The sequence below is a fragment of the Loxodonta africana genome, chromosome 15, assembly GCF_030014295.1.
Source record: "Loxodonta africana isolate mLoxAfr1 chromosome 15, mLoxAfr1.hap2, whole genome shotgun sequence".
Taxonomy (NCBI): domain Eukaryota; kingdom Metazoa; phylum Chordata; class Mammalia; order Proboscidea; family Elephantidae; genus Loxodonta; species Loxodonta africana.
Genome location: NC_087356.1, coordinates 42,677,125 through 42,690,035, shown reverse-complemented (window position 1 = coordinate 42,690,035; position 12,911 = coordinate 42,677,125). Strand labels below are relative to the sequence as shown.

The following is a 12,911-nucleotide window of genomic DNA, read 5'->3' as shown; positions in this document are numbered from 1 at the left end:
CTTGAGGAAACAATCACAATCATTAGGCATTAGAGAAATGCAAATCAAAACTGAAACCATTCCCAAAGCCAACTCTTCAGACAAAGATTAGACCAGACTATAAGACATAAAATGATACTCATGAACACAGTGCTTCTTTGCTCAAGTAGATATATTAATTATGAGACTAAATAGGCAGCTCCTGTCTGGAGGTGAGATGAGAAGGCATAAAGGGACAGGAACTGGCTGAATGGACACAGGAAATCCAGGGTGGAAAGGAGGAGTATGCTGTCACGTTATGGGGACAGCAACAAGGGTCACATAACACCATGTGTATAAATTTTTATATGAGAAACTACCTTGAACTGCAAACTTCCGCTTAAAGCAGAATTTTTTAAAAACATAGTAAAATGTTGACAGAGACCTAAGCTAATTCACAGGATAAAACTGTTGACTGTGAACCCGTGTATGTAACACAGCTCATCTGTATTTCTATACACGTGGGACCAGATCCACTAAAATATTAGCAGTAATAATTCCTGAGAAGAATTTAGGACCTCAATTTCTTCTTTAAACTTTCTGAACTTTTGTCTGAACTTTTTCTACAAAGTCATTTTCACATACTACCAGATATGCATAGACACACTGCTATCTCCTTTCCTTCTCCCAACAAAGAAATGCAGAAATACTCACCATTCTGGATTTTATTGTTGCTTCTTGTACAACAGCTTTCCTTGTCTACTTTTCCTGAGGGCTCCTTTAAGTTCTGTGCCCGGCAACCTAAAGTAGAAGGTTCTACCTTTTTTCTCACACAACTGTTAGGGCTATCACTATTAACACTTGCGTTCTCTTCTGGCTTATTCGAAAGGACAACACGGACATGAGATGTGGAAGGTCTATGTTCTAGGTGCTTCTGCAGTTCAGGAATATTGGCGATTTCCAATTCTGCTTTAGAAGAAGCCTTTGTAGGTAAGCACTCCTTAAGAAGGCCAGCCAGTGGTTGGATAACCGATTCCAATCTATTTTCCTGATGGGTGTTTGTTTTCAGCTGGGTACAGCTACTTTTTGGCTCACTCAGAGTTTTTGAGTCTCCAGTTCCAATCTGAGAAGACTTTGAAGAGAGCAACCCAGCTTTGCAGACAACATCTGGCTTTGTTCTCAGTATTTCAGGCTTTATATTTAGACAAGAAGGAAGTTCTTCTGGTAAACTCTGTTTATGACATCTGAAAAAGACAGGACGGAACACTAGCATCCCGGCTTCCTGTATTTTTCGCCCACCTTTTAAAATCAAATGTTTGGTTCACCAAGGCAACCAGCACGAAAGCGAAAGAAAAACTGTTATTTCAAAATAGGTTTCTGTGAGCCAGAGTTCAGAGCAGTCAGTTAACTGTGCTGCAAAAATGACTTCACCAGTCTTAGAAAAACACTACCCCAAATCTATCTGCACATTCTCATAAATCTCAACAACTTCAAGCTAGTTTTGCTTCTTACAGCATAATGACCCTTAGCTTTCTCCCCAGACAAACTGAGCATCACACGGAACCAAAAAATACACAGAGCACTTCAGAAGTTCAGTGGTTTTCAAATGTCAAAACTAAAAGTCTTTGCAGGCCAATTCTGAAAGTTTCTTTTTTTTTTTTCTTTTTTTAATTTCAGAGAAATCTCCATTAAAACTCTCCTTTCTTTTTTGGTAAAGATTATGGTTGAATTTGAAAGGTAAAACTAGCATTTTTGCCAAGACCTGGAAATACAATCTCATGGTAAGTCAATGGGTCAATAAAATGAATTAAAAAAAATTATGTACATGTAGTGTCAGAAATCCCCTCAAAGATAAACTCCATGAAAAATGTAAATTAAAACTAACAACTAATAAACAAAATGTGGTATATCTACACAATGGAATATTATTCAGCAATGAAAAAATATGAAATTCTAATACATTCTACGACATGGATGAACCTTGAAAACCTACTGACCAAATAAGTCAGACACCAAAAAAAAAAAAAAAAAAAAAAAAACCCCAAACCTGTGGCCATCGAGTAGATTCTGATTCATAGTGACCCTAACAGGACAGAGTAGAACCGCCCCACAGGGTTTCTAAGGAGCGCCTGGTGGATTCGAACAACAGAAGGGCAAATACTGTATGATCTCACTCACATAAAATATCTAGAAGAGGCAAATGCATAGAGGCAAAAGCTTACTGGGGGTGCCAGGGGCTGGGACAGGGGCTCAGGGAATGGGGAGTTAGTGCATAAGGGCTACTCAGTTTGTTTGGGGTGATGAAAACTTTCAAAAATAGTGGTAATGATTGCATAACATGGTGAATGTAATTAATGTCACCAAGTTGTACACTTAAAAATGGTTACAATGGCAATTGTTTTAGTTATATATATTTTACCACAGTCAAATTAAAAAAACAAAACTAACAACCAAGCATCAGCAGTGTGAAACCCTGTCCCACTATGAACAACATGTAACTGGCCTGACAACTGGACACTTTGATTTTTGTTTGGTTGGTCAGTGAACGGCCAACTGGTTACTTGCTTGTTCTCAGAAGAACCATTTGGTATTTTCACCCCACATCTTACTAGGGATATTCTTAAGGTACTTTTGCTTCTCTGAAATTCATCCTAGAGTCCTTTCCCCAGCAAAACACGAAGTCCTTTTTTTGTTACACTTTTTTTTTTTTTAACCTCTAACAAAGGCAATCAGAACACTTTCTCTTAGAAACCTTTGCTTAGATGTCACTGAAGTTATTGTTCCCTCTTTCTGCTTTGAAGGTTGCTTCTCCTTCCCTCTGACTGCTTTGTGGTCATCCTCCTAGGGTGCCCACTTTTCTCCCTCTGAACCAGTGTCATCGGCCACACTCCCACCTTTTTGTAGTGGTCTCCCAAACCTACTTTTCTACACCGCAGTTACTCGTATCTTAAGTCTTTATCAACTGTCTGGACAGGGCCTTCCCTTAAAACCCATCTGTCAACTTGAACCCACTTTAAACCTCTGGTTAAACTTTACAGTTCTTATTCATTTTCCTCACCTGTAAGTTAGTAACAATACTTCCTACTCTTATTGTTACCTCATTTCTGTTACTCTTATCTCTCCTCCAGCACAGCTCTTCTCATCTGTACCTGGAGTCAATTTGTTATGTCTGGCTGATGGGCGCCACTCACCATGATCACATCTTCAGCTTCTCCTCGATCTCACGGGCCTCAGTCTTCCACATACAACCAATCTGTTCCCTTTTCCTTGAACACAGATGCTCATTCTGCAACTGTCTGTAGTATCTCAAATGACCATTCTCTCCAAATATCATCAAGCCAAGAAAGCTTCTCTTTTCTCAGGGCCCTCACTTCCGTACCATTGTCTGCGTTGCTTTGTATGTCCACTACACTTTTCACCACTGAAGGCATCTGATCAACCTCTCCTTTGGGAAAAGTTAATGAAAACCTCCCTGGATAACCTGAGACAGAATGAATGATGGGTTGCCAGGTCATTATGCTAAATTCTGGTCATACTAATACACTCTCCCTGAAATATGAGTGTGGGTAAGTCTTGTCACCCGAGCAAGGTGAGTTCAGACAGGAAGAACCACAACTAAAATTATTTTTCTTATTCCTATAAATAAACATCCATAACATGTAACTACTCACCCTTGAGGAATTTTTGCTCCAAGGTTAGGTGGAGAGTTGGCAGCCTGGGGAGTACTTTGCTGCCTTGGGTCCTTACTTGGTGGAGTTGCTGCAGTACAGCCAAGCAGTATCTCCTTAAAAACTGTTGTGGGAACCGACTGGACAGGACACATACTGGGGGAAGCCTAAAAGATACCAAGCCAACAGATTTTAAAGTGAAAGTCCCCAGCTAGGAAATTACAAAGTGCTAGCAAAATTCAAGATCATTTGCTTAGTTTAATACTAAACAAGCGCAATGTTACAACCAAATCAGAAGAACAAAACAGTAGAACAAGCAATTAATCATAAAATTAAGGACTCATAACTGAAGACGGTAAATGAATTACTCCAGCTTTTCACAAAACTTAAGTCTTTCTACAAAAGATCACAGGCTGATCTTTCAGACCTCTGAATAATTATGCCAGGAAAATATAGCCAGGAGGCAACTGTATTAATAATTCAATGCACAGAAGTAAGCCTTTCACTGACAGTCCCCAAGGGTGGCTGCTTCACGTACACCATTTTAATACTAACTTGAGCGCCCACCATGAACCCACTGCACAGATTGGGAGGAGACCAGACCACATAAGACCCTTGTGGGCAGTGGTGCCTACTGGGTACCAAGAGAAGCTTCTACAGTGCAATAAGGTTGAGGACATAGCTGTCACTCTCATATAGCTTATCAAGTCACAAAAGCCATCACAGCTGGAAAACACTTCAAGTTATGACAGGCCTGTGGGAACAAGTTAGAATGTTGTCCCATTCCTTTTTCATGTAGTTTTATCTTTACAAAAACACAAATGTTGGATCCACTTCTTACCAGTTTATATTACCATATTACCCACAAAGTAAACCTCCTACTTTAGAAAGAGAAGTTAAGAGATAAACTCAACCCTAGTCAACTATATACTCTATGGCTAAACCAGGTAACCATCTTCACCAGCTTCACATGTGCTGCTTAAACTTTAAGTCAAATGCCTTTCTCAATCACCTCTCTTCCACACCGAAGTGACCTTTATGTTTACCTTACCACCAAATCAAACTCCAAACCTGAGGGATCTTCAGAATCTTCTAGTTATTGTTAGCTTTCTAAAATCTGATGTAGAATTTCTCTTAGTAAGTTTTTAAACCTCACATTTGTGAATATATTTCTTTGTAGTTCACCCATGAATCTTTTTCTGAAGACACTTTGGCAACCTTGAAAAGACTGTCTAGTATTTGTTACAAATAGGAAGAATTTATTTAATTAATCGCTATTACAGTTTTGGCATAGCTTGAAACTATTTTTAAATGCTAAATGACCTTATTATATACTATTTGAGCTGACTGAAATTAGCTTAGTGCTCCCAGAATTTTCTTTCTCTTTTTTTTTTTTTTTGCTTCATCTATTTGAAACATATCCATGGGACAGTCATCTTGACCTCTCTGGGCCTCAGTTTCCTAATCCTTAAAATAAGGAGTCAGTAAGCTTGTTTGTAAAGTCCCTTTCAACTCTAATACATCACAGTTCTCTGGTAAGTACCTATTAAAAGATTGGTCCACCAAAGTTTAATTTCCAAGTCATTTCAAAATGCTTGTTCAAGGCTCACTTTTACCAAACATCCTCCCTCACATCATACCTTCCTTACTCTGAATATATTTAGAGGTGATGATGATACAGTACTTTTTCTTACATTAGTCTCCTGAAGAGTTACATTAAGTTATTTAGATCACATAAATTTTATTCTGTTCCACATCCATCAAGCTACTCAAGCCAAAAAAAACTACCTCATTTTTCTGATCCATGACCCAGCAAATTCTTCCTCTACTTCCAAAATATTTATTGAATCTATGTCCATGTCGCGACTACCACCACCCTCTCCCTAGACTACTAAACATCTCTTAACTTGCCTGATTTCCTTCCATTCTTGCCTGTGCCCTCTGCCTCCTACCCAGAATTTATCCTACCACAGAGCCATCTTTATAAAATATAAATCAAATCGGATTATGACACACCACTGCCTACAAGAATCCTATGTGGTCCGGTCTCTCACCAAGCCCCTCCACTCATCTCATTCCACTCTCGCCCTTGCTCACCAAGCTCCAGCTACACTGGCTTCCCTTCTGGTCTTTAAGTATCCTAAGCCCTTTCTCGCCTGGACCTTTGTACCTGCTATTCCCTCTGCCTGAGTAGTTTTCATGTGGCTGGCTGGTTCCATCCCTTCAACCCCAAGTCTGCTCAAATGCTACCTCCTCAGAGCCTCTGACCACTCTTTCCAAAGTAGTACCCCACAAGCCTCTCTCTTGCTCTTTATCATAATCCCATATTTATATCTTTCATGGCACTTATCACACTATGAAAGTATCTTTATTTATTTATTTATTATTGGTCTTCCCACAATGAAATATATACTCCTCAGTGGCAGAGACCCTGTTCTTGTGTCCACTGACGTATCTCATAAGGCCAGACACATAGCAGATGCTCAGCAAGAAGACTGATGGAATGTATAAATGAATGAATGCTGTTAGCACTCAATATTTTAAAATAATAATATTAGCTATCTGTAAATTAGACTTCTGAGTGATCTGAGAAGTCAGGCAGTATTGCAACCACTGTATATCCAGTGCCTAGCACATATTAGATGTTCAATAAACATTTATTGGAAGGAGGGATGAAGAGATGGGGGAAAGAGGAGGGAGGGATCTAGTCGTTTTCACAATGGTGATTCACTACACCAAGGAAAGAATTCAGGGAGAAGTAGCAAGACCACCACAGTGGTTAAGAGTAAGCAGTTCTGGCGTTAGACCTTGGTTTGAATTCCAACTCTGACACTAGCGCATTATTCAGCCTCACTAAGCTTCAGTTTCCCCATCTGTAAAATGAGAGTAATGAGACATACTTTTTAGGCCTCTGCTTTACCACAGTACCTGGCACAGAGTAAAATAAATATTAGAGATTAGCTGTCTTCAAGCAGAAAAATACTGTGAAAGAATTTGTTAGAATTAATGTGAAAATATGTTAGAATTGCCATAACTTACGGTGCTTTTCCTTCAACGACCTGAAGTATATCCCTATACAACGTCCCTAAAGTTTAGCTCAGCAGGGATAGGACTCCAATTCCCAAACCCATCCTCGTGTGCACACCTACGTACTGGCCTCTGGCTCAACAAACGGTCAAAGTTCCTTCTTACCTGAAGAGTTTTCCCTGAAGGTCTTCTATACCCGTCCTGGCAGTAGTTCCTCCCTGCCAGCAGACGGAGATAATATGATTGAGTGTATGGTGGTATTCTAAAAAGACACTGCTGGCTCACACTCCTCAGCAGACTCTCAAGGAACCAACAAAATCATAACTCTGAGGAATAGTCTGTGAGGCAGAGAAGACCTTCAAGGAGCCAGATGTCACTGGCAAACAGGTTAATCTTAACCACAAGTATCCACCAAAGCCTTCGTTACGACTCTTGCCTACCTAATCCCAAACTACTGCCTTCCAAAGACCATCCTAGAAGTAAACTCTACGCCAGTTCAATACATTGGGGAAGTGCAGATACAGTAATATGCGTGCCAAGGTTATTACTGTACTCACCTTTTGTTCACACGTATTAATTAAACTCCGTTTCTTCCCCAACTTCCTTATTCACTCCCCAGCCCTCTTAAAATCTAGGCCAGGCCAGTTTTTCTGAAACTGGTCTGATTACAAGAACCAGCCAACATTAAAAAAAAAAAAAAAATTACTGATATGGAAAAATATTCACAATACATTGTAAGTGAATCAAGTAGGCTACAAAAGAGTATGGTTTTTAGTTTAACTTTTTTTTTTTTTTTTTTTAAGTTTTCATGAAAACACAGGGAGAAAAAAAGAAAGGAGGAGGTCAGAAGGGAAGTATCCCAAAATATAAATAGTGAGTCTCTGAGAAGTACAATCACAAATGCTGCTTCTTTTCATTCCTATGCTTTTCTAAGTTAACCAAAATTTCTTAAAATGAGAATAACTTTCATAATAAAAAAAATTCTAAAAATTTTATTACGCTAGTAAAAATCTACCAAGGAGCCCTGGTGGTACGATGATTAAGCACTTGGCTGCTAACTGAAGGTTGGCGGTTTGAACTCATCCAGTAGTCCCACAGAAGAAAGACCTGGCAATCTGCTTCTGTAAAGATTACAGCCAAGAAAACCCTACGGGCAGTTCTACTCCGTCACATGGGATCACTATGAGTCAGAATCAACTCGACAGCACCCAACAACAACAAAATTTACTATCTCCACCTTCCCTTATCACCAGGTCTGCTACTGTTTGAGAACGAGACGACTAGCACAGGGTTTAAGAGCTGAAATATTTTTAAAACTCCCAATTTAGTTTCTTTAGAAGTTAAAGCTCAAATGGGTTAAGGGACTCATCTCTAAGCCTGATCAGTTCAGTAGCACACGATAGTGTGCTGGACAACGTGCTGAGCAAGATATGTAAGAGATGCTCCCTGCCCCTCAAGAGTTTCAGTCAGGCAGAGAAGACCATTATATACATAGAGCCCTGGTGGCACAGTGGTTAAGAACTACAGCAGCTAGCCAAATGGTTGGCAACTGGAATCTACCAGCTGCTCCTTGGAAACTCTATGGTGCAGTTCTACTCCGTCCTATAGGGTCACTATGAGTCAGAATCGACTCGATGACAATGAGTTTGGTTTTGGTTTTTATGTATATATATATATACACACCACCGTATATACTGTCACATTTTGCAAGTACCTCCTTGAAGGTTATACATTTACTTCCTCAATTACCTCCCCCATCACTGATAAACTTAACACTTTGAAGAGTGACACCATCCCCCACAGAAGGTCCCCACTGATCCCATTCCTGCCTGCACCCCACCTTAACTCCCCCACTATCCATCAAGATTCCATTCTTATTCCTTGGCTTCCTCCCCAACACACACTCAGGCTGCTCTCCTTTTCATCACACCCCCAGTCACCAGGTCAGGTGAAAATGAAAGGTTATAACACACTGAAACCTGTGAGAGCCAGAACTTGACGGGACCGTCTTGTTTTTCCGAGTCTTGTAAGTTTTCTTCCTTTGACAGGGTGTAGTCTTACCACTTTTCTATCACCCATTTTGGTGGAAAATATTTGAGCTTTCCTTCTCTGACAGGTTTCTGTCTTACACAGTTTCTGGTTTTCACGGGTTTTACTGTATTAATTTCCATAATTATCTCTTCATCCTTTCCCTAACAACCTGAGCCTCCACCCAAAGCTCAGGGCGGTACACGTGGTAAAAAGACAGAGGTGTTAGATACCCTGGTTTACAAAGGTTTTGGTCAAGTATCAACCAACCTCTCCAAATTGACCTTTACTCTCTCTACCATAGATCACAAAGGATTTCTCCAATAATAACCTGGCAGGTTATTTTTCCACCCTGTGTCTGTCTTAGCTTCTGATACTGTGGATTACTGGACAGTACCCTCTGTGAGCTTAATTCAAAGATGCTACAGTCGCTTGCTTAACATCCTCACTCGACAGTCCTTACTACATTACTTCCCTGGAGGCTTACCGTCCATTTCCTTCTAGAAGAGGGACCCCTACACCCCCCCAGCCCAGCCCCTTCCTATACTGGGCAACGGTACACATATCATAAATGACAGTCTGACCACGTCACATAAGTTTCCTAAGCCAGAATTGTGTTCTATGAGTAGACACTCCACTTGTTCTACCCACTTTACTAGGTAGATTCCGCCCTTTCCTCAGTACTACCATGTAGTCTTCTACTAAATCCAGTTGCTGCTACTTCCTAAATAGCTTTCCATCCCCTCAGCTACTGCCTCACTTCAGGCTCGTTTATGACAGACAATCCTACTAGCCCAGCCAGTGCCCTTGTTTGTATTCATACCCCCTCCCCTTATCTATTATCTACAAAGCTCACGTCAATCCCCTGAACTTAACACCCTTGAACACTCAACCCTCCCAACCCATCTACAAACTTCCTTTCTTCTTCTGCCTCCCTTCCCATGCCTCCTATATGCCAGCCACAATGAAAATGCGCTCTTCCGTGAATGGTACATGTTCTCGCTCTGAGAGCTTCTGCTTCCCCAAGGCACCTGCACAACTCCTGCTCAAAGCATTCCCTCAGAGCTGATGGGAGCCCTTTGAAGATCTAGGTTAGACTATGGACTCTCTGAGAAAGGGAGTCCAGAAACCTCTATCCCCACGACCAAGTAACCAGCACATAGTAAGTGTTCAGTATTTCTAGTATCTTGGATAGATGTATTTGAAATTTCAGGCAAAAATGAAACGTAGTAATTATCTCTTCATTCTTCCCCTAACAACTGGAGCCTTTACCCAAGAGCTCAGGCCTATACGCTTAGTGAGAAGACAGAGATTTTCGATACCTCGGTTTACAAAGTTTTCGGTCAAGTATCAAATTTTCCGTTGCCTGTACACAGGCTTTAAGACTCAGGAGAGCCAAACAATCATCCCAGTTGCTCAGATTCTAGTCCATGCAGTCCAGTCTGCCCTGGATCCAGATCCTAGATTCATTACTTGACTCTGATCTGGCCTACTCCCATATCACTACTGCTTGTCTTGCTCCCCCAGCACCCAGGTTCCCTGCCAAATGATGCCAACAATTTAACAATAACATCAACTTGGTCAATTTTAGAATTCTATGCTCCAGTCTCGAGCAAAGGACCATAAAAGTGTTTCTGACACAAAGAAAACATTCTTTGATGGTTACAAGGGTGGGGAGGGAGAGAGGGGGTATTCACTAGCTAGATAGTAGACAAGAATTATCTTAGGTGAAGGGAAGGATGACACACAATACAGGGGAAGTCAGCACAACTGGACTAAACCAAAAGCCAATAAGTTTCCTGAATACAACCAAATACTTCAAGAGACAGACTAGCAGGGGCAGGGTCTGGGGACCATGGTTTCAGCAGACATCTAGGTCAATTGCCATAACAAAGTTTATTAAGAAAGTGCTCTGCATTCCACTTTGGTGAGTGGCATCGGGGGTCTTAAAAGCTAGTAAGCAGCCATCTAAGATGCATCAATTGGTCCCAACCCATCTGGGGCAAAGAAGAATGAAGAACAACACCAAAGATACAAGGAAAATATTAGCCCAAGAGACAAAAGGGGGCACATAAACTAGAGACTCCATCACCCTGAGGCCAGAAGAATTAGATGGTACCCAGCTACCATCAATGACCGCCCTGACAGGGAACACAACATAGAGTCCCTGATGGAGCAGGAAAAAAGTGGGATGTAGAACTGAAATTCTAGTAAAAAGACCAGACTTAATGGTCTGAATGAGACTGGAGGGACCCCAGAGGACATGGCCCCTGGACTCTCTGTTAGCTCAGAACTGAAACCATTCTTAAAGCCAACTCTTCAGACAAAGATTAGACTGGAGTATAAGACATTAAATGATACTTGTGAGGAGTGTGCTTCTTAGCTCAAGTAGATACATAAGATCAAATGGGCAGCTCCTGTCCAGAGGCAGGATGAGAGGGCAGAAGGGGACAGGAGCTAGTTGAATGGACACGGGGGATACAGGGTGGAAGGGAGGAGTGTGCTGTCACATTACAGGGAGAGCAACTAGGGTCACGTAGCAATATGTGTATAAATTTTTGTACAAGAAGCTGACTTGAACTGTAAGCTTTCACTTAAAGCACAATAAAAAGTGTTTTTGATCATTATAATGCAGTAAGCTATCCGTCTAACACAGGTGCATTTGGATACCTAAGTTACTTGTACTGTAATAGGTCCTAATGATGAACTTACCTAAAGGAGAAAAAAAAAAAAAAAAAAAGAAGTAGTCTTAAATTTCTTGATCCAATTCTCACAATCTCAGAACAGAATTAAATCTGGTACTTGAACTCAGGTAGCCTATAATTTCTCAGGGTAGAAATTACAAATGCCAAATCAACCACTTCCTTTGAAAAACTATATTTGGCTACCCAATCATAAATGACCAACCAAACTTCCTTAGTATTAAAGAGGAGGGGGTCCCATTTCAACACCAAATCTACTCAAAATTCTAAGTTTCCCTCCTCTTCGCATTCCAGGCATTTTTCCAATTAAATACCGACAACTCAATTTACACTAAAAAACAGCTCTATTACAGTGAAAATTGTCAAATCTAATGAGAACTCTCAGAAAACATGAAACACTTAAATATCTCTTACACAGAAATTGTGAACCAGAAACTTATATTATCTCCACCTGCTTGAGTATAGAAATTATGACCAAGATCTGAAACTAGCAAAGAAGAGCAGAAAAGACAGCAAAGAACAGAGAAAACAGCTTTATAAACACTAATAAAATGGGCCATGCACTGTCAGAACTTCAGGAAAGCTTTACACAAGTGACAAAAACAAATCCAAGTTACCTCAGAGCAAGATTTTGCTTGCTTTGAAACCAGGCTTCCATTATTCTCAGAAGACTTTCGTTTCACAGCTCCAATTCTTGTAGAATTACCTAAAATATTAAAAAAAATGGTAAGTTGGCCTCTCTGTTTCTCTTAATGTGAGAGGAAGAAAGGGGAAGGGGGAAGGAAAAGAAAAAGTACTTTGATCAAACAGTGTAACTTACCACATGTCACGAACTTATCATGTATAACTTCAACATGAATCAGTGATGGATCCACAATTTTCAGTGCTGGAATCTTAAAAATAAATAAAACAAAAATACTGGAAAATTAAAAAGCTCTTGAGAGCTTACTGAAAAGTAGCTCTATTAACATAACAATAGTTTACTTGTAGCAAGTAATTTATTTTTAAAACAACTGTGGTTATTTATATCCCTGCTCTAATATTTTAGGATAAAATAGCTCCTACAGATGTCCTTTTTGGAATTCTCTTTCCCTCTCAAGTTAACTTACAGGCAACTATCATCATCTTTACCTCCTCACAGTTGACTTGAAGAGTTTTTGATGCTGGGTTTCCATTTACGATGGTTGCTGAAAACCACTGAGTAGATGGGTCCAAGCTATAAATTTTTACTTCTGAACCAACTAAGTTTTTGTCACCTTAAAAAAAAAAAGTATTCTTAGAAAAATTTACATTGCCTCCCAATTTCACCATTATCCAAGACAATCTTTTTCTAAGTTTTAAGAAAAACCTAGAAAATAAAGTAAACATTAAAAACATTGCTATACATATAAGAAGACAGACATTTTGGCAAAGTTAAAAGCAAATTAAATCTTTTATTTTAAAGTTCCACGTTCCTACTGATGCATCTCAAGGGGGGCAACATATTTATTTACTCTGGCATGTTGCATCACACCAAGTGGCATCAGAC

The 12,911-nt window shown here is 40.0% G+C and overlaps 1 protein-coding gene across 2 annotated transcripts in view; it reads right to left on the bottom strand.

Moving 5' to 3' along the window:
- KDM3A (lysine demethylase 3A) overlaps positions 1-12,911 on the bottom strand; it is a 56,447-nt gene that overhangs the window by 27,072 nt on the left and 16,464 nt on the right. For both annotated transcript variants that reach the window (XM_003420422.4, XM_064268813.1), the window contains exons 5-9: positions 12,515-12,639; positions 12,204-12,276; positions 12,001-12,089; positions 3,630-3,793; positions 673-1,202 (exon numbers count right to left, since the gene is read on the bottom strand). In XM_003420422.4, the coding sequence (XP_003420470.2) occupies positions 673-1,202; positions 3,630-3,793; positions 12,001-12,089; positions 12,204-12,276; positions 12,515-12,639 (981 nt within the window). The remainder of the gene's footprint in view (positions 1-672; positions 1,203-3,629; positions 3,794-12,000; positions 12,090-12,203; positions 12,277-12,514; positions 12,640-12,911) is intronic.